The following is a 22,698-nucleotide window of genomic DNA, read 5'->3' on the forward strand; positions in this document are numbered from 1 at the left end:
CATTTCTCAATGATCTTCCAGTACTGGTAGTCAGTCTACTGGATGTAGTTTCTCGTCATTGCGACCCACCATTCGAGTTCTCCCTCGATTAGAAGCTGGGGCTTATTCAGCGAGATACCAAGATAATGTGGATTCGTTTCCTTGTTTGTCGACATGATGATTCTTGATTCTGAACAAAGAGCAAAGAAAGAGAGAGAGTGTGTGTGTTGGGATTCTTTGAATGAAGAGAACAAAGAGAAAACGAAGAGTTCTTGAACGAAATACCTTGCTCTGATACCAATTGTTGGATCTACAAAGCTTCTCCACAAGCCAAGTTTTGAGAACTTAGAGCTTGCATCAATGGCAGAAGAGAGAAGCACACTTATGAACGAATAAGAACGAAATTCTCTTTGTAACTCTCACTTTGTATTCAATTCTCTATGATTCTGTTTTACAAAAGTCTCTCGCTCACTTTTGTTTTCTCTCACAAATCAACTAAGGAATACTATCACATACAAAGTTTACAAAATTTCTATCACCCTCTATAAAGCCTGACTCACGAGCTATTTATAGAAGACAAAATACTGTAGCTTGCTACATACAGAATTAAACAACGTGCTTAAGAATCTATTGGTTGCCAAGAAAAGAATCTAAAACGGTTCAGCGCTCCTCCTTCACCCAATCTTCTCTTGCCACGTAGACAAGCTGTCTAACGGATTTTAAGCACGCCTGGATCGGTTCAGCCGTTCTTGCCACGCATACGGCTCTAAGCATTTCCAGTTCCTTGCCACTTGCTTGATCAAGAAACACTTTTACCACATGCAAAAATACGTTGCTTAATTACTACGCACTCCTGTGTAATTTCTTGAACATTTCTCAGATGCTCGCTATCCAGTCTTCTGATTTCTGCTCCCCTAAGGTCAATGAACTGGATATGCTTGTTTCTTCTAAGCGACCTTCAAATCACAAGATTTCTCCTTAAGCGAGTTTCAAGTGTTGATCATTATACTTGTAAGCTACCTTCAAATGTTTCGAATTCTGCACATACTTGAGTTCCATTAAATTATAGAAGTTTGTGAATATCAAAATTAAGAAACTGTTTAAGTTACCTCAACTTAACTAACCGTTTCATTCATGTTAGGTGAGCCGAGCTTGAAAGATGGGTTGTTATTAATTTGATTAGAAGTAAGTTCAATCGGGCAGTAGAGTGTGTCTTTACCCTGGTTGGATGATGAATGCGAAATTGTTTTGTGAGTTAATGTAGAATTTAAAATGAGAAGATGGGAAGCATGTATGTATGTAGATTTAAGAGTGGCCGGCGGCAGAAACGCGAAGATGGGAAGCATGTTATGAGGACCGATCGACGACGGAGTCCGCCGGCACAAACGCGTGTACCTACACTAGAACTAGAACAACGGAGGGTGTTCCCGTCATTTTGCCCGTCACTTGTTGGAGGCGGGGCTGGGCCCATCACATCACTTGCTTCAAATCTTGATACTTAATAGTATAATGGGACAAACAATCCTAAAGATTTTCAACCCCAAATATAAAAAGGCAGGCAAGGTCATGCACTATTCATATAGTCCTGTCATATTTTATTAATTCTACCTTTTGTACGTACGTGTAGATAGATAGATACGGTCGCAACTCCCATTAGTAAGTCTTGGTATCTAATTCACTTACTTTACTACTCCATTTCATGTGATTCTATGTTAAAGAGAAAACAAATAGCCTTGATAATTCACATTACTTAATACCCTCAGTCCCAAATTGATTGTTCGCATTTATTTTTATTCATTGTCGAGATGTGTTTTATGATCGAAATATTTTAAAATATATGTCAATCAAAATTATAAAATTTATATATAGTTAAAGTATTTATTGAGACGAATAAAATAAGATCAGATATGATTATGTTTTTTTTCGTATATATCGAGAGAAATCGGAAAAAATCCTTAAAGGGGAATGTCATTTTGGAACGGAGGGAGTATAACCTAATTGCACATAATTACCGACTCTTCTTATCTTTAATTGGACTTTTTATGAACAATCTACTTCTCCTAACATACATTTGAGTATTGACAGGACTTTCATCACATTTATTACATCATTTTTTCGTTTTTATAAATAAATTGACCGAACAGAATGATGAAATTAGTAATGTCTAGATAATTATTTATAACTATAAATACATCTTATTTTAGAGTAATTTTATTAGATACGAATGCATATTATTTTATAAATTTATTTCTACTTTTATTATATTTATATTATACAATTATTATATTAAAATTATTTATTTTTTATACATTGTTTTTCTCATTTTAATGAAATTTTAATAAATTTATTTTTAATCTTTTTACTTTAATTTATATGAAATTTTATCAAAAACTATCAGAAATAAAGAATAAATGATTAGAGTCCCAATCAGACAGGCAATCAGTAAAAAAGTAAAACCAACTTAAATCCGAGTTCAGAACTCCGCTGTGATCTGCTCTAATTTTTTTTTTGTACAACTACTAATCACTGGAAATAACTAATCCATAAGTCACTCCGTTTCGTCAGTTTCTTCTGTTCTTATCAATATAAATCCTGTTGCCATTTCCCTTGTCTGCTCTCTTAGCTCGAATTCTCCTCCTTTCACTCTACCTCCATCTCGGAACTCCATGGATTAATTGCTGCGCGCTCTCATTTCAGCTCTCTCCAATGCCGGAGCTTTCCCTACCTCCGCCGCAAAAGCTTTCCACTTCGTCATTCTCCCTTCTCTTTCCTCCGACATCCGCTTGATCTCTCTCCTCGATTCGAGCTTGCTCGCGGCACTCGCTACTAAATTAGGTCATTTCTACCTCTCTCTATCTACTTCTTCATGTATCGTATTGTCTCAATACTGGGGCTACTCAGAGTCAATGAAAATGACATCGTCTAGCTGGCTACACTTACATAATATGTAAAACATCTCGAATTGACGGAAACTAAAATTGAGTCGACGACCTGACATTGTTTTGGTGCGCTCGAAGATTTGGAGTGATTTCAGTTGGAGGATTATTTTCTGTTGTTCATTCTTTTTCAAATGTGGTAGTTTTATTGTTCCCATCTAAATAAAATTCAGACGCTCCAAACGCGTGGTTCTAATATTGCTCTCCTCTAGCTTGTGAATTTCGTTACCTTTTTACGTAGATGTCTCCGTACATTGAACTAGATATCCTCTTCTGAATTTGTCATTTTCAAGATACATTGAACTTTCTTTAGTCTCATTAATTTATTTCTTGATGATAATGTCTGAAGCTTCAGGAATTCGCTAATTGATCTTTCTGTGAGTTTTTATCATTTGGAATAAGGTGTTTGTCTGCTTCCTTAAGCCACAGTTTGTTGTGTTTGGCAATCCAATAATATGACCTGTTCATTTAGCTGAATTATAATTGATTTTATCCATGAGATGCTAGATACCTGTAGCTTTGAGAAATTTCCGCTGTCTTGTACGTTTCCATTCTAGGCCTCATGAGTCTTGATTGCCAAATACAATAAACAGTGGCTTTTTTGATGTTCTTCTGATCTGAAGGTGCTGATGCAGTTTATTGTTATCATGTGGACCATATTGGTGTACTTTTTATTCTGTATCTTGTTGTGAAAATGCAATGAAAGAAAGAAAAAAAATGAGTGGCTGTCATGTTCTTTTAATTCCTTGAGTAGAAATTGTTTTCGATCTTCAAAGTTTTTTAGGTCAAAATATAGATTTTTCGAGATTGTTCAAATGAGAAAAGTGTGCTACCTTTGTGTATGACTCATTATCATTTTGCTCACTTGTTGCAGGGTGAATCCTCAACCATTGTGAAAGTATTTGAACTGTATAGTGAGAAAATGGAGCAGTACGAAGTGCTAGAGCAAATTGGAAAAGGATCTTTTGGTTCAGCACTTCTTGTGCGTCACAAGCATGAAAAAAAGAAGTATTATCTTGCAGCTGTCCTATTCTAAGAGTACCTTGTTATATTCTTTGTTTCATTAAGGGATCTGTGCAGCAATTTCTTTAATGTCAGTTTATTCTGTTTGTTGCATTGGACACAGATATGTTCTTAAAAAGATTCGCCTAGCCCGCCAGAGTGAGCGTACCCGCAGGTCTGCACATCAGGAGGTCAGTATCCTTATTTGTGGTAATACTGTAATTTGCAGTATTCGTTTTTGTGTTGTGTTTAGTACACTTAGTTTGTTTGCTTCTTAAAACTCTATGATTGTTTTCTTTCCAGATGGATCTCATTTCCAAGATTAGAAATCCATTCATAGTAGAGTACAAAGATTCCTGGGTTGAGAAGGTTTGCTGAATTTTATCTAATACTCCTGTGGATAAGTTTTCTATAATGGGCTTTTTGATTTGCTATATATTGATGAATTCTTCTCAGGGTTGCTATGTGTGTATAATCATAGGATACTGTCAAGGAGGAGACATGTCAGTTTTCGATGCTTGTACCATTTTTTTATGGATTCTGATACAGGTGGTTTACTTTAATCCCAATTTTTATGCCTCTACAGGTCTGAAGTAATTAAACGTACAAATGGAGTTCATTTTTCCGAGGAGGTGCCTATCTTTCCTGTCTTCACACCTCATATATCAAAATTATGCCCAAGTTGGTAATGCTAAATTGTACAATTCTTGTATTTAGAAACTTTGCAGATGGCTCGTACAACTGCTGATGGCGCTTGACTATTTGCACAAGAATCATATTCTTCATCGTGATGTCAAGGTTAGTTATTTAACAATGTTCATTCTCTTTATAACCTATGCTAACTAAGTTTATTTTCTCTTTCAGTGTTCAAATATCTTTTTGACAAAGGAGAAAGACATTCGTCTTGGTAAGAAGATTTTCTTATTTTCAGATTCTCTTCTATGTATGGAAAGCAAATATTCCATTCTCTTTTCGATATAGGTGATTTTGGACTTGCCAAAATGTTGACTTCTGATGATCTTGCATCCTCCGTAAGTTTGGTTTATTGTACAAGGTATTTTTGTCAGAATTGTGAAGAATAATCTGTTTTTTCATAAATTTTGATTGGTAATGTTTAGGTGGTTGGCACTCCAAGTTACATGTGTCCAGAGCTTCTGGCAGATATACCGTATGGCTCAAAGTCAGATATTTGGTCCTTGGGTGAGTTGTGTATTGCAGGATGCATGTACTAGTAGATTTTGATTTTATGGACAATGTTTAAAAATTCAAGATGATGACATGCAGGTTGTTGCATATATGAAATGACAGCTCTGAAACCAGCATTTAGAGCATTTGTAAGTTTCAATTCTCTTCTATTAGAAGTGCAACTTCAGTGTGTATTATGAGATGACACAAATGATATATATTGATAGGTTCAGGATCATATGAGTACAAGTCATTTCGTGCATACGTGCGTACATGAACCTTTTTGTGTAATTTAATGAACCTCCATGTCTTATTTTTTGAACCACATATAAGTACAAGGCATAAAAAAGTTCATGTACGCACGTATGCACGAAATGACTTGTACGCACCAGAAGCTCCCTCTATATTGATATAGTGGTAGTTTGATGAGACTTTTATGACTTATATTACTAAATTTGTCGATTTGTTGACACGAGTTACCTGATACAGGATATGCAGGCTTTGATCAATAAGATCAATAAATCAATCGTGGCACCTCTTCCTACAATATATTCTGGTGCATTGTAAGTCCATTTCTTTCACCAGACCTCTTCTTCAATGTAAATTGTGTGCTCATTTTTAGACATACAACTATTTGCAGCCGTGGTCTTGTTAAGAAATTGTTGCGGAAAAATCCTGAACTTCGACCAAGTGTAAGTGAGATATCCCTTACAATCCATGTATTGTTGTTTCGACATTCAGTCGCCATTCAGACTGCTGTGGTTGCAGGCAGCAGAGTTGCTAAACCACCCACATCTTCAACCTTACGTCCACAAGATTCAACTTCAAATCAGCAACCCAAGATGTGATACATCATTACCTTCTTACTGGGACGAACCAGAGTACATGGACAAAACTACATTCCCAGATCCGGAAGGAGACGGCGCAGGGATTGGCTGTATATACACCACCGAGAGAATAAAAGCTCTGAACGACGATCTAGATCGGCGTTTGGCAGAATTAGCTTCTCAAGATACGGAACCCACTTCAAAGGCGACAACACTTACTCGAGCGAGAACGTTCGGCCCCTCGAGAAAACCTCAAAATTTCTCTATTAACCCGATTTCGCGTACACCTCCTGTAAAGAGATCTGTGTCTGCGACGCGTAGAGCATCAATGGCGAGAGAGCAGAGCAGCGTAAAGTCGCCTGACGTGTCCCTAAATAGTCCTAGAATCGACAGGCTTTTGGAGTTCCCATTACCAGCGGAGGAAGATAAGTTCTCCATACAAGTGGAAGTGAGCGATTCAAGGAGCGTGTGGGAGAATGTAATGAATAGGGAGAGTAAGGCGGAGAAGGGAAAGAGCAAGAGCGAGTGGTCTAACCAGAACGCGAGCCGGGCATCGTCGTCGTCGTCAGAACTTCGACGGTTTGACACGTCGTCGTATAGGCAAAGAGCAGAGGCGTTGGAAGGGCTGCTTGAGTTCAGCGCGAGACTGCTGCAGCAGGATAGGTTTGATGAGTTGGGGGTGTTGTTGAAGCCGTTTGGGCCGGAGAAGGTCTCTCCCAGGGAGACTGCTATTTGGTTGTCGAAGACCTTCAAACACAATACTAACTCCGACCAACAAAGTTAGCTGTTGCTTCAATGCTGCTGGTTTTTTTGTCTGACAAGTAGTTATCCAATTGTGACCTTACTCTGAACCGTAACGCACGTTAGTTATGGTGATCACTGATTATATTTATAGGTTGAGGGTAAATTCAGCATTTTCCTGTCTGTGTTGCTGAAATTCTTTGGTCTACACTACTGTAATAACATACATACATACATTTATATTGAGATTTCGAGTTGCCAGACTACAACTAGTGAGATTGGGCCGTAGAGGCAGGCGGCTCATACTTGGACTTTCTGGTGGGAGCAAGTGCACTAAAAGCAGGGAATATTTTAATATATAATTAATAAATTTTAATTATATATTTTTATTTTTTTTAATTTATAAATAATATTATAATGTTGACATAGATAGTTTATTATAAATGTGATAGTTGAGTAAGTTGTGAGATTAATTTTATAAGATAATGAATAATTATAGATAAAATTATAATAAATGGTGAATAATACTATTATAATTTAAATAATCATAATAAAATGAAAGATTCAAATTTAACTTCTATCGAATTTGAGTCATTCAGATTCCAAATCAACTTGGTTGAAGTGATTTCCCAGTTACAACGATAAATACATTTATGAATAAAATCTCAATACTTATAACTTTTTTTTACTTATAACTTTTTTTTACTCTTTCATATATTTACCTTTTTGACAATTTAATGTTACAAGACATGTAATTAGTAAGAAGTTCTTATATATACATTTACATTATTTTTCTCAAAAAATTATATATAAAACCTTTAAAAATTTATCATAATAGTTTGTTAAAATCTTTATAATAAAAACATGCACTAATGAAACTAAAATCAAACTTCTGTAATGCTAAATCGGAATTAAACATCAAACTATTTTCTTTACAGATCAAACTTTTGAAACTTATTTGTAACCTTTATACTTTGTGTAGGTAAAATATTACTATTTTGATAGAGCTTAGGCCTTGTTCGTCGAAATTCATTATAATGTCACTTTTATTATAATGGGGTTTTCTAGAATATTGTTGTTTGACTAGCATACATTATGCCATTATTCTAGATTTTTCTTCTCCCTTTTGGCACATATTTCAAAGTTTAAAATGTACTTATTTTAAAAAACTTCATTAAAATTGATAATGTGGTTTAGGAAAATGAACATTTAATATCAAAAGAAATATATTATTATAAATTTTTTATTTTGCTTTTTTTTTTAGAAGAATGTCACAGAAGTTGGATTCAATTTGATATAACATAAAATATAAATTATTGAATGTTGATTCTTATGAAAGAAATATATCTCATCATAATATTTATTATATTTTAATATATGTCTATATATGTTTAATATAGTTATAAATTTGAAAAATGACAAATAATCAAAATCTATAAAATGATTTTTCAACATTTTAACAATTAAGTTTTCTTATAAGAATCATTCACATTTAATATATTAAATAGATTAAAATAAAATTGTGGAGTAGGGCATTATATGGAGTTTGATGTGGAGTTGTTTAGAGATGGGAGTATAGGATTTTTATTTTTATTTCCAGAGGAGATTTAGGGATGTTCTTTGAACATATTGACTATGGTTACTTGGTTATCATGATGATGTTTGATTAGTGATTATATTTTGTATGGTTGAGAGCATTCTATTTTGAGAGATTGGTTGACATTTTGTATAGGTTGGGTTGGTTTGAGAAGTGAGCTTATTGATTTTTTATTCTATGTGAGCAACTTTGTACTTGGGATTCTACATGGTTAGTATTGTGAAATGAGTGGTAGTCTGATTTCACTCTAGAGGAGTAGAGTTCAAGTGTGGGGAAGTTTGATATATACATGTCTATGACGGGTATAAGGGCATAGTATTAGCACATATTTAGTACTATATTGAGCGTTATTGTAGTGTATTTGGTTCGTATCACTTTACGGCCATTTACACCTTATATCTCTATTATGGATTTTTTAGAAGATATTGAAGGTTTTGAAGACTGAAGTCGAAGTTGAAGACAGAGAGTTGATGACCGAGTCAAGGATGCGAGTTGTAGAACGCTGTCTCAGTTAAAATGGTCAGTTCCCTCATATCCTATGCTCAAATGAAGTGATTCCAAGTTGATAAGTTAGATATTGAAGTCTAGTTTCTTCCCTCAAAAGATGAGTGTAATCGGAGTTCGGAGTCATAAGTTATGGTGTATTTTCTACAACGTCGTAGATGTTGAAGTTACCTCAACGGCGACCGCCTCTAGCTTTCCGGCGCCCACAGTGGTCGTCCGAGAGATTTTTATTCGTAAGAGGAGGATCCTGCCACTAGGCCATAGACGCCCTCCAATTTTCGCCGAAATTGAACACGAGATTCTTTTTTTGCTATCTTTTTTGATATTATTTAGTTTCGAATTTTAGCAACTTTGGATATTTGTTTTTTATTATTTTAATAGTTTTTAGTTGTAATCTATTAGGTTTAGTGAGAAAAGTATAAAAACTCTTTTCTCTTATCTTTTTAGGAGTTCATTAGTTTTGAGTTTTACGTATAATTTGAGAGAGAGCTTTTCTGTGTACCAAGAGTTCAAGCATTGTAGTTCCTGGTGTGGAGAACTAAACTATCTAATTCTTAGTAATGTTAGTGGAAGTATTTAGTTGGTGAATGGTGTGAGTTTATCTTGATTGATTCTTAGCATGAATTGTATGTTTTTCTCTTGAATGAAATTGTTGATTGAATTATTGTTTGGATTCTAGATTGATCACCTAGGATTGGATTAGTATTTCATACAAGCTAGGGTAGATTATTTTGTTCATCATATTATTTCTTCGAAGCAAGCATAGAGTTATAGATTCGGTTTGAACTAGAAGGTTTATGTAGATAATTGCATTTTAGGCTAGTCGTTTATGCCTATATCCTGTTGTTCTTCACTTTATGTCTCCTTTAGTTTGAACTATAGGCGTTCGTCATAGTTAACTAATGTGGATATGATTAGTATGTTGAGGTGCTAATTAGTCGTTGTAAGGATTAGGATCAATTTGCTATAAGGATTAATTATGGATTTACTATGATCATCACCACCGTTGAATACGGAAGCACATCTTTATTAAGACCTTAATCGTACTATTATTTACACGATTTTTACCGTTTCTTTAGCGATAGAGAATTATAAACCCCCCACGTTACTTATTGATTTCTTCATTAGAAATCAATACAAAGTTGATAGTCTCTTGTGGGTTCGACCCGTCCTTCTACTGAACTACCTTTGGGTTAGTTTTGGAAAATCGGATAATTGTTACATTAAGATTTATTATTTTGCATAGTGAGGGTTTATCTTCCTATAAACAACCGGGTAAACCGACAACTATCAAATTGGTACCGCTGCTGGGGAGGCAATAATATCAACGTGTTTGTTTTGATTCTTTTGAGCATTTCTTAGACGTGAACCATTTACATGGTTCGTGCCCGTTCTTCTGATTCTTCTCCTATTGCACCTATTGCAGAAATCTAACACGAATTCCATTGTATTCGAAGAAGTCGTACTTGTGATCTGGAAGGAGGAGAGTTTGATAGAAATTTGTTCCAGACCGAAGCTGAAATGGTTGGACATGAAACTTTGAAGGCATTGTCAACTTCCTAACTTGGGGTCCCCACTAGAGCATTGACTCTTTCTGCTCTCCCATCTGGCTAGAGATTTTAGCTCAAAACCGGGGTAGTGCATTTGCTACCTAAGTTCCAACACTTGGATGATTTCATTGAGGTCAGCACGAATTTGAGACATAAAGAAGTCGATGAGGAGAAAGTAAGATGTTATCTTTCTCCTTTCCTCTTATGGATTCCGCAAAAGAATGGTACCACACTTTAGCACCGGGAAATGTAACCAATTGGGTAGACATGAAAAAGCTTTTCTTGGATAAGTACTTCGCAACCATCATGTAGAAGAAGATATGTAACATTGAGCAGGAGGCCAAGGAATCTCTCTATGATTATTTTGAGAGGCTTAAGAAGTTGATTAAGTGTTGTCATGACCATGGCTATCAAGACCATGACTTGGTCCTATATTTGCATGGAGGTCTCCGCGAGGATGATCATTGAATGGTTAATGCTACATGCCAGGGCAACATTTTGGGTTTGACTTATAAGGAGGTCATGTGCATCTTTGCAGCTCTTGCAGATGACTCAAGGCAATACACGGGTAGAGGCTCAAGTAGAAGGAATGTTTCTAGTGCCACACAAGTTGATCAGTATGGGAGATTGAAGCTCCTTGGCACACCGCAACAACTTACGAGTCTTGTGGAGATGAACGCCACCCTAAGGACACATGTCCAGCTTTTCAAGAAGAGGTAAATGTTGTTGGCTTCCAACAAGGGATGCAAATGCCACCTTACAATGGCCAAGTCAACCAACCTAGGAGGAACCACCCAAACATCAGGTGGGGGAGCACGGATGATCAATTGAATCCCCTGATGAGGCAGCCACAACAATGATACGATGAGATTATTCTAGCTTTAGCCGCGAGCAACATCGATCTACAAGGTGGGTTGAAGCAAGTGACTATTGCTACAATCAAATTTCATGAGACCATTTGAGAATTATCTAAGTCAACTGACCGAGGCTATTGGTCATATTCAACAACAAAATTTGGGTCGTCTCCCTTTACAAACGGAGAAAAACCTAGATATTCACAATGCAAGTGGCATGGGATTGAGTCAAGAGGTTGTAGGGACTGTCTATGAGGTTCTTGAGAGCAGAAATGGGGGTGAAGTCGTCCATCTTGATAAGAATGTCGAAGAGAAAGCAAAATTAGAAGATGATGTATTGGTCGGCAACGACCGCCGAAATGATAGGCGACCGCCGATCCTTGATGATGATTTCTGAAGAAAATAGCACACCGCCAGGCGCCCGCTGCACTCTTTGGTGCACCCTCTTCTGACAGAAGCGACCTAATAGCAGTGCCCGCCGCATGCCTTTTGGAGCCCGCTTACGTGAGGATGAGGAAAACTGTGAAGAGATTTTAGGCGACCGACGCTTTGACTTAAGCGGCTGCCGCAGAGAGATAGATGATTTCGTAGAAGATTTACGCAACCATCCCACACTTAAGTGGTAGCCGCCTTGTGGAAAAGAATTGTTCGGCGGCCGCCAAAGTGAGAGCGGCACCTGCCTCCGTGTGGAAAAAGAATTATACGACGACCGCTGAAGTGAGAATGGAATCCGCCGCTGGCCTATTTTGATAGAGGACGTTTCCTCCGGTAGTGACGGGAGCGTTAGTTCCTACGCCATTCCACACATTGCAGCTCTTTCAAGCGAGAAAAAACCGGTTGTGCCTATGATGCACCATTCCCGATCGCTCTAAGTCAGTTGAAGCTATTACTATCACACAAGGTCATGCTTGAGGAGTTCCATGACGTCGAGGAGAACGCGTCCTTATTCGCTGAGATGAGAGTAGATATGAAGGAAGCTCGATTTTTGTAGAGTACGGTAGAGCGCAATGAAGAGCCACAAATAAGAGATCTAAAGAAGAAGACATTAGGCAAGAAAAGTTCTGTGGTGCTTAAAGACATGCCCGAACAGTGTGAAGACCCGGTAATGTTCACAATTCCGATCAACATTTGGAAAGTGGATATCGACCAAGCCTTGCTCGATTTAGATGCGTCTTTTAATGTCTTACCTTCTTATCATTATTATTCCCTTGGCCAAGCACCGATGAGTTATACTAGTGATGAGCATTGAGTTTGTCGGTCGTTATTTAAGGATGAAAACAAACACAATGCTTGTGCAAAGAATACGACTTTAAGGTCTTGCCAATTTAATACCTAACTAACACTAAATCCTATTGACTAGAATATAGCGGAAGCAAGGGTCGAACCCACAGGAGGCTATCAACTTGCTTGGATTTCATTTAAATACTTTTGATAATAAAGGGGGGGGGGGGGGGGGTACTTTCTAAACTAGAAAATGCTAAAAATGTTTTGTGATTAATTATAAGCAATGGTCCTTACCAAAGTACTTAGCCGTATTTAAATTATGGTGATGATCATAGTAAGTTCATTAAGTAACTAATATAGTGAATTAATCTTATTCCTATGAAATCAATATCTAGCACCTCAAACCGAGCATACTAAACCTATCCAAATCAGTTAACTACATCAACGCCTACAGTTAAAACTAATAGAAGTATTAAAGTGAAGAACACCAGGAAATAGAAATAGAAATTGGCGTCTATTTCTACAATGCAATTCTCTACACAATTTCCTAGTTCAAACCGAATCTGGAAACTCATGCTTGCTTCGAAGAAATCGATTAAGACAAACGAATTAATCTACCCTAACTTGTATGAAAGACTAATTTAATCCTAGGTGATCAATCCAGAAATAAACTAACAATTCAATAGCAATAATCATTCAAGAGAAAAGCAATCAATTCATGCTATAAAATAAAAGAACAACTTACATCAATCACCAAATAAATACTTCTACTACTTTACTAAGAAATTAGGAGATAAGCTCTTCATAATAAGACTTACATCGAAACTCTGATGAAGAACGATCAAAGTATTCAAAAGCTGCCTCAAAATGAAACTACGTAAACTCAATTCTTGATCCTCTCTAGGTTAGGAAATAAGAACCTTTTATAAGCTCCCAAATCTTAACCTAGAAGATTACAATTTAATATGATAACTAATAAAAACAAATGCTAGAAATCCTGGAAAAACATAAATAAAAATTACAGAATCGTAACCAAAAGATAAGCAATAAAAATAGTTTCGAAGTTGTTCCGCTGAAATTGGCGGTCCCCTAAAGGGTTTTGGCGGCCGCCGTCGGTTGTGACTTCTGAAGATAGGAGAACTCTAATGGTGGTCGCTGGAAGGTGATAGGCGGCCGTTGCCGTAAGATCAGTCTTGGACTCCTTCAGCTTTGTCTCGATCTTCAACATTGCTTGTCTTCGTCTTCTCTTTACTCCATCTTTACTTCTTCTTCTTTGTCTTCACTTCATCTCTAACATCCTCGTAAAATACCGAAATAAGATATATATGGTCGTAAAGTGATACAAACCAAATATACTGTAATAAAGCTCATAATCATACTAAAAGTATGCTAAAACTATGTTATTATACCCGTAGTAGACGTGTACATTATATATCCACACACTTGAACTTCTACTCCTCCCGAGTGGAATAAGAATAGCACTAATCTCTCAATACTAACCATGTAGAAATATGAAGTACAAAAACACTCACATAGTAATAACATCCGTTAATCTCACTCAAAAACCAACCCAACCTATACAAAATCATCTATCTCTCAACATAGAATACTCTGAACCTCACAAGAAAAAGTCACTTATAAAATGTGATCGTGTCGCTCAAGTAACTATAACCAATATGATCAAGAACATCCTAAATCTCCTCTAAAAAGAAAGGCAAAAAATAAAAAATAAAAATACTAACTCCAACCTAAACATCTCCTCTCCAAACTCCATGTAATGACCTACTCCACTAAATAATATTCATCTCAACAAATGCAACTCAACCACCAATTCCTAAGAAAGAAATCTGCATAGCACAATAATATGCATCAAATACCGGAAGGGAAATCTAATCCTAGTATCCACTCCATACATCACCAATAATGCTCCACAAATCTCCATAAGAAAATAATGGTAGAAAAATACCTTTAAGATATGACAATAAAGATCAAGAAACTCCAACTAAGAGATCCAATCATGTAACCTCAAATGACAGGTGGAAAATATAAATTAATCTACACCTTATCGCTCCTTGTAAGCCTACCCGAAACACTCCTATCTCCAACACATATGTCTTCGGAGCCAAAAATATGGAAAAGAACCATCTGAGTCACTCAAATTCTTTTTACTCCAGTTCTTACTTAAGCGCCCTTTCGGATTTTCACTTAACACTCACATAAAATGATCCCACCCACCTCACAACTCTCAATAATCTCTTTTTGTCGGGCCTTAATTCCAGCTAGATTACATGCTTATTGCCTAAGTGCCCCGGAAGATTTTCACACGTCCCATGATTTAGTTTTGTCTCTTTTAACATTTATGCCTCTGCTACTTTTTTTTCCAGATTTATAGAGAATATAAATATACTTTCCCACACATAAACTAAGTGTTGCCCTCAATGCAAATTTCGGACAAAAATTAAGAGCAAGGCGAGAATAGAAGAATATTGCTACTGCTGTGGTGGTGGTGGCAGATACTCGGGGTAGTGAGACCTAGCAAAAGCGTTCCACTACTGCATCGGTTGCATCACCAATGTCATTTGCTCCTCTTGGTGAACCCAATGAGTGTCTTACCTTTCCCAGCAAATGTCCTGGACTCTAATGTAGGCGGTGAAGCCCTGGTCCAGATCCTGCATACCCTCGTAGCCTCGTAGGCAATGCAGCCGTAGTCAACTTCCACTAGTGCAGGTGCGGGCTCGGTTGATGGAGGAGGAGGTGGTGGAACATAAATTCCAGCAATCTTGCGGAGGTCTCACTCGGTGTAATCCTTGCCTGGATATGTCAAAGGCTCGGGCCTAGGGAGCACAAGAGAATGAACATTCTGGGGCCCAAATAAGTAAGTGTGTACCTCCTGCGGTACTCTAATCTTGTACTGAGGTCCCTGAATGCAAGTAGTGTTGGACCTCATCAACTGAAAATCTCACATTCGATCAGAGTAAACCGATACGAGCGGGAAATGGGCTCCTCGACTGGACGCTCATTGTTGAAAGCATCACCAATTAATATAATCATGCCTCCAATGCAAATCTTTCCCCCGGTGTCTCCTTGAAACTTCTCGCATGCCCTCAAGAAAAGTGCAACCCACTCTGTAATCGCGTTTCCATTACGGGTAAAAGTCCACATCGCCTCCAAATCCTTAAACGAGATATTACACCCCCCCCCCCCCCGCGCATGTCCAAAGAATGCCAAATGAATCACCTTGTGGGTGAGGCAAAGGCATGGGTGCGACCATTGATAGCTGTAATCTGTAATCGCGGTGTCGTGGTTTGTACCCGTGGACCGGAGCCAAAATTCCTACAAACCTTGACCCCCTTCTATGCCACCAGTGTGAAGGTGATTTCAAAAACGCTCCTAACCTCGGTTATCGTCAGCTGAAGCGAATTCCCACCCAAGTCCAACTTGATTCTCCTTGAGTGCTCGTCAATGCGTAGTGCTGAAAGAAACTCCCGTGTCCAACTAACGAAGGTGAGTGCGGGCTCATCCACAAACTAGGCAAGGCCGGTGTGCGCGGACATCTCTCGTATGCAATCGCCGATACCCAACTCCTGGTTGAAGTTGCAAATATTAATTATATTATTATTATAAATATTAATTATATTATTATTATAAATATTAATTATATTATTATTTTTAAATATATTTAATTTACAAATGGTATTATAACACTGATATAGAGAGTTTATTGTAAATGTGAGATTCGAGTAAGTTGTGAGATTAATTCAATAAGATAATAAATAGCTATTAGATAAAATCGTGATAAATGATGAATAGTATTATTATAATATAAACTAGGACATTCCGGCCCGTGCTACGCACGGACTTTGATTATTCTATAGTGATTACGCTGCGTGCTTTTTTATATTATATGTGATAAGATTAGAAGATTAGACCTAGAATCTTTTTGCCCGTACTTTTCGCGGGTCTTATGTATATCAATATTTTAGCTTATTTGATGAGATTGATTTATATTTCATGTAGGTCTAATTCTAAGTTATTTCATACAATGTTAAATAGGTCTAATTCTAATCAGTGTAAACGTCCATATATGTTATACACAACTAAATAGCTTTTATTGAAAATAGGTCTTAATTTCTTAAAAATGTCCTCAATTACTTTTTGATGACACCATAATAATAATAAATTACATGCAATACCCATAATTTCCTTAAAAATGCCCTCAATTACTGTTTGGTGACACCCCTAAAAGTTCATTTATATATACGTCGATATTAGATGCTTGGTATTAGATACTTGATATTAGATTAGATAAATATATTAGTTATAGATAGATTAGATTAGATTTATATTTTAAAAATCCTACATACTTAATATAATCATATATCAATTTTATCTTTTAATTGGATAACATGTCAATTTCGGTCAAGTTGTTATAATAAGTTAAACCATTAGATTGCAATAATAATTGATATCTTTTTTAGCTAAAGACAATTACTTAGAATTATTCAGTCATTTTATTTTTTAAGAGTTAAACTAATGAGAACTAATTAAGTCTTCTTTTTATCTTATGAGATTAATTAGAAGATATTTAATAGGGTATATTGAGGACATTTATTATTTTTGATATGTGCATGATACTTATATATTAGAAAATGTGATTATAAAATTTTAAAGGTACACATGGAGGTTGTCATGTATATGATTTTGAATTGAAACTTAAAATTACATATTAAACATTATTTTCAAATAATACAGTTGAACTTTGCGATTGTGATTTCTTTAATATGCTTTACTCAACATTTGATAAAATGTTTATATAAACATAATATTACATATTAAACATTATTTTCAAATAATACAATTGAACTTTATGGTTGTGATTTCTTTAATATGCTTTACTCAACATTTGATAAAATATTTATATTTTTATCAGCGGATAAATATTTTTTGTGTAATTTGATACTCGTATGGAATTATAAATTATGTACAAAACTAAGTTGAAAATAATACATTTCTTTTTTAAAATACTCCATTAATTTTTAGTAGGATGAGTTATTGGTCATTTATTTTTTTAGAACTCTTGTAAATTCTGCATTAAATGTCATTACTTTGACCGGATGAATTGAATTGTTAAATGCCATTACTTTGGCATTCAATTAGACATTTGCTGAAAATGGTACAGCCTAACTAGACCTGCTCAAAGGCGGGCAAGCCCGCCCAGCCCGTCCAGCCCGCCCTAAAATATGGGCGGGTTTGGACAATGTTTTTTGCCCATCCGGGCCGGGCCCGGACCGCCCATATTAAAATGGGATGGACATGGTTTTAGAAAAAGTCCTAGCGGGTAGGCCCGTCCGCCCATATTATCTTTTATAATAAAAAATATATATACTTACATTATATAATAATAGTCATATAGAGTAAATATATCATACATATTAATAAGTAGAGTAAGGATATCATAATTCTTTAGAAATTTTCTAAAGTATATCATCCAGTTAATAATATTATTGATTAAATTTATAATTCATGTTGATTATCGCTACCAAACACATCAAAAACCTCACATTTCAACACTATTTTTCTCGCTACCAAACACATAAAAAACCTCACTTTTCAACACTAGTTCTAGACTTTGTAAATTTCTAGTGCGTTGCCTTATAGGCTTTTTGTTTCTTAATTTATACTTTAGATAAAAGTATGAAAATATTTTGTAGAAACGGGTAAAATGGGCAGCCCGTTGGTCAGCCCGCATGGCAAAGTGGACAGGTATGGACATAGAAATTGTCCCATTTAATATGGGCGGGTTTGGCCCGGCCCGCATAAATGGACAAAATATTTTTTTTGGCCCGGCCCGCGTCCATCCCAAACCCGTTCATGATCAGGCCTAAGCCTACCTATTATATATAATAGATAATGTTAAATAAAATCATAATAAAATAAAAGATTCAAATTTAAGTTCTATTGAATTTGAGTCGTTCAGATTCCAAATCAACTTGGTTGAAGTGATTTCCCAGTCGTGATGATAGATTCATTTATGAATAAAATCTCAATACTTATAAAACATTTGACTCTTTCATATTTTTTTTGACAATTTAATGTTAAAATAAAATGTAGTTAGTAAGAAGTTCTTTATATATACATTGACAACATTTTCCTCCAATAATGATAGTAAAATAAATTTCTATATAAAACCTTTAAAAATTTGTCATAATAATTTGTTAAAATCTTTATAACAAAAACATGTTTCACGAATCAAACGAATATCTAACTTCTATAATGCTAAATAGGAATTAAAAATCAAACTATTTTCTTTACAGATCAAATTTTTAAAACTTATTTGTAAACTTTATACTTAAATTTTATTTATATAGTTAAAATATTATTGTTTTGACAAAGCTTAATATCAAAAGAAGTATATTATTATAAAAATTTTGTTTTTCTATTTTTTTTTATAAAAAAGTGTCTTAATAGTTGAATTTAATTTGATAGAATATAAAGTGTAAATTGCTGCATGTTGATTTTTAGAGAAGAAATATAGCTCATAATATTAGTATTATACGTAAAATATAGATCCATATATGTCTAATACAACAATAAATTTGGAAAATGGAAAATTATCTAAATTTATGAAAGGTTTTTTAAAAATTTTAACAATTAAGTTTTTTTAGAAGAATCATTCAGATTTAATACATTAAATAGATTAAAATAAAATTATCCTACCGTTTTGTTCCTCCAAATATGATTTATTTAAAAAATTATAATTAAAAGAGAGAGTATCATAGAATCAATAGAAGAAGGAGAATTGACTAAAATTAAGAAAAAAGTTTAAAAAGGGATAGCTTTATTGTATAGATAATCCTTTCAAAAAATAAATAAAAAATAAGTACTCTAAATAAAAAAATGAGCAATGACTATAAAAAACGAAAAAGCAACGAGTAATGAGAAGGCCGTTCAAACTTGTGGCCTTGTTACATTTCTTACATATAATGTATTATATTTGAATTTTGTTAAGAGAGGACGATTAAGGCGTCAAATATAAAAACATAGCCAATAAAAAAAATTTAAAATTATTTTTATTTATTTATTTCAGTTATTATAAGTATATTTTTTTTTTCTGAAATCATTCACTCTGGATCTAAATATAACTAAAAATATTTAAAAACCAAATACTAGAGTACAGAAATAATAAACCATTCACAATATATTTACTTTTTTGTATCCTGGATGATTGACAAAACAATATATAATTAATTAACAAAATAAAAATTAAGACTATAAACAGCAAGCATTAGCCGAACCCACTAGAGAAAGCCTACTTTAACCCAATTGGCAAATTAGCACATACTTCAAATTCAATTCATTAAGAACATCAATTTGATTTTTCAATTGGCAAGAAGAAATTAAATTTCACAACAAAGCAAAATTCACGACGTGTACAGAATACACTCATTGAGCACTAATTTGCCAATACAAGTTTAACCCAATTAAGAAGACAAATTTAATTAAATCTTAGATAAAAAAACGTATGGCAAGAAAGTAAATAAAGGTGCTTGATTATCTGAAAGGGCAAACAATTTTAGGAAAGGATCAAATGAGTACAGTTGTTAAAGTAAGTACATGAGTACATCTCTTTATTGTTGAGAAGTTCCATCAAATAATCGAGGACATTTTTTTTTGCCTTTCTGTCTGCCTCAACTTGCTCGTCTTTGACGGTTGTGGAGATTTTGCTCTCACCTTCATTTGATCTCTCCTTCTTGTCATTTTCCTAGCGATTTTCAAGTTGTAATCTTGTGTCCTTCATACGGTTCGTGTTCTAATGGCTTCATCGTGTTTTTGAGTTTCTGACCTAATTTTCTAGGGTTTTTGTATCCGGCAACGCTTTATCTCAATTTTTTATTTCTTTTGCTTCACCGTCTCCCCCATTTCTTTCTCCTTGTTTTTAGAACATGCTTCCGTTGTATTTTTCGTATTTTATCAATTGCGAACAACTTTATTCGGATTTGGGATATTTCAATTTTTATAGGATTTTGCAAGTCGGTGCTTGTTTTCTCTATGTCTGATAGCTTCTCCCAGTTCTTTTCAGGTGGTTTGTCCATCTAGTTTGACAGCTTCGACTATGTATGTGGTGGTTTTCTTCGATTTTCACACAGTTTAGGTTTTGTTGATAGGTAATTGTTCTTTGTGTTTCTTTGATGATTGTGAGTTTGGTGTCTAGGATTTGGTTTCCAAAAGTAATAATTATTCCACTTGGATGAATAATGACATGAGATTTCTAGTATCATCTATAATTTCATCTGATTGTCCTTTGAAGTTTTTTATCTGTTAGATATCTATCTAAATAGCATTGTTGTGTTTTGATATACTCACTTTTGATATACATGAAACCATTTGAACTGCTTAGCCTTTCAATGCTATCATTTGACACTATGAATTTGCAATTCAACATTCTAGGAATGAATTCAGTTTCAGATTGGATGGTTTCAGAATAAGCTTATATGAATTCGTAACTCTACTTGTATGGATCTCTCTACGTAAATGTTCTTTCTAGTTAGCTAGTAGCTAAAAATCTTGATTACATTGAATGAAGTTTCAATGATCTCTTGACACTTCCTGTTAAAATTACTAGGTTTGAAAGGCTAAGTAGTGACCTCTTGAAACTTGTTGTCATTTGTGAATCACGGTTATATGCTCACTGTTGTTAGTTCCTCTTCTAGGTTTCAGTGACCTCCTTCAACTTGCTGCCCAAAGTTGATGCTAAAATTACTAAAGAGGGAAATGTGAAGTTTCTTCTTCTTCTTTTTTTCCAGTTGTGAATTATGTTGATATGCTCACTGTTATTAGTTGACTCTGTTAGGTTTTGATGCATGATCGCTGCTAAAATTTCATTTTCTATGCAGCCAAGTGCATTTAGATGTGTAGTTTTATATAAAATTTTATATCTCATATTAAGATAGAGAGGAACATGTTCTAGTAATAGGTTTTCAATCACTCTGAAATTTGAATCAGTTACATTTTTAATGTGTTTGATCAGTTTATAGTGGACTAACAAATGATTATGAGTTTTGGTGTTGGAAATTTAGGAATGGGAAGAGAGGTTCATTCCACCTGAAATTGGTAAGTAATTTTGATATGTTACAAGTGCTCAATCATCAAAATCTTAGTCTTCATGTTGAAATAAGACAAGGACCTTGCTTCCCCTTCATGCTAAAATAACACATTCTTATGTAGGTTCAGAAGAGGCAATTAAAAGCGCTTTATCACTAGATATACTGAGACAACGATGAGCTCACTTACCGATGGGGTTCGAGCTTTGCACCGGACGGACCAGACTCCACCCCTTTTTGTGTGTTACAAGATCAATGTGGATGCCCATATCATAAATGGTGTTGGCTGCTCGGTTGGGGCGATTACTAGGCACGTCTATGGGGTCGTGGACTAGTGGTTGCTGTTGGAGTGAAACGATTTGCCTAGGCTTGGGAAGTGGACATGGCAGAGGCAATGACGGCCTTTTTTGATTCATTGACGACGATTTTGGCGATGTAGTTTGGTGGACCTTTCACACTTGATTGGTTCTATTATTGACACTATTAAGAGCATGTTTATCTCCTTTGTTTCAATTACTTGTATTTATGTAGGTCTGTGTAGGTAACACCGTTGGACACTTTGCTGCTCGACTCTCACATGCTACGAGAGTGGGGGAGGTTTCCGCAAAACATTCTTTCTTTGGTGGAGCAAGATGTTTAATTTAATAGAACACACGAGTTTCCTTTTTTTTTTTTTTAAATCACAACATAAAATGATTTGTTGTTGTCGTATTTTAATAACTTTTAACTTATTATAACTAGTCATTGTAAGATATTTTATATACTTCTTAGAGAATCATGGAAAATCTTAATTACGCTTATAATCACAACGTTTTATATATTCATGAACCCGTAATATAAATTAATGAACCTACAATACAAAACTCATTAGCTTTCAAAAAACTCTTGAACTTGCCTAGAAATAAAAAACTGCAAACTACAAGGAGAAAACATGAAATTCAAAAAAAAAACCAATAGGTTTAAATGTAAAAAACGTACGAACCCGCAATATGAATGCATGAATCTACAATATAAAATTCAGGAATGTATAATACAAAACTCATTAGTCTTCAAAAAAAGGATCTTGAACTTGCTAGAAAATATTCATAAATTAGAAATATAAAAATCAACAACTACAAGGGAAAAAAATAAGGTTATATAAAAACCAATACAACTAAATGAAAAAATTTATGAACCCGTAATATAAATTGAACGATAA

At 34.9% G+C, this 22,698-nt stretch overlaps 1 protein-coding gene across 1 annotated transcript; it reads left to right on the forward strand.

Moving 5' to 3' along the window:
• The first annotated feature begins 3,837 nt into the window (after window positions 1-3,837).
• LOC141250329 (uncharacterized) lies at window positions 3,838-6,713 on the forward strand. The gene is made up of 13 exons (XM_073669928.1): window positions 3,838-3,923; window positions 4,042-4,108; window positions 4,221-4,286; window positions 4,374-4,420; window positions 4,504-4,549; window positions 4,635-4,715; window positions 4,782-4,824; window positions 4,899-4,948; window positions 5,036-5,117; window positions 5,202-5,251; window positions 5,592-5,665; window positions 5,743-5,794; window positions 5,871-6,713. Exons 1-13 carry the CDS (start codon window positions 3,838-3,840, stop codon window positions 6,711-6,713), a joined length of 1,587 nt encoding a protein of 528 aa, XP_073526029.1.
• Window positions 6,714-22,698: the final 15,985 nt, after the last annotated feature.

The sequence above is a fragment of the Phyllobates terribilis genome, unplaced genomic scaffold (assembly GCF_046119375.1).
Source record: "Phyllobates terribilis strain yellow unplaced genomic scaffold, ASM4611937v1 Scaffold_5555__1_contigs__length_50787, whole genome shotgun sequence".
In the NCBI taxonomy this organism is placed as follows: domain Eukaryota; kingdom Metazoa; phylum Chordata; class Amphibia; order Anura; family Dendrobatidae; genus Phyllobates; species Phyllobates terribilis.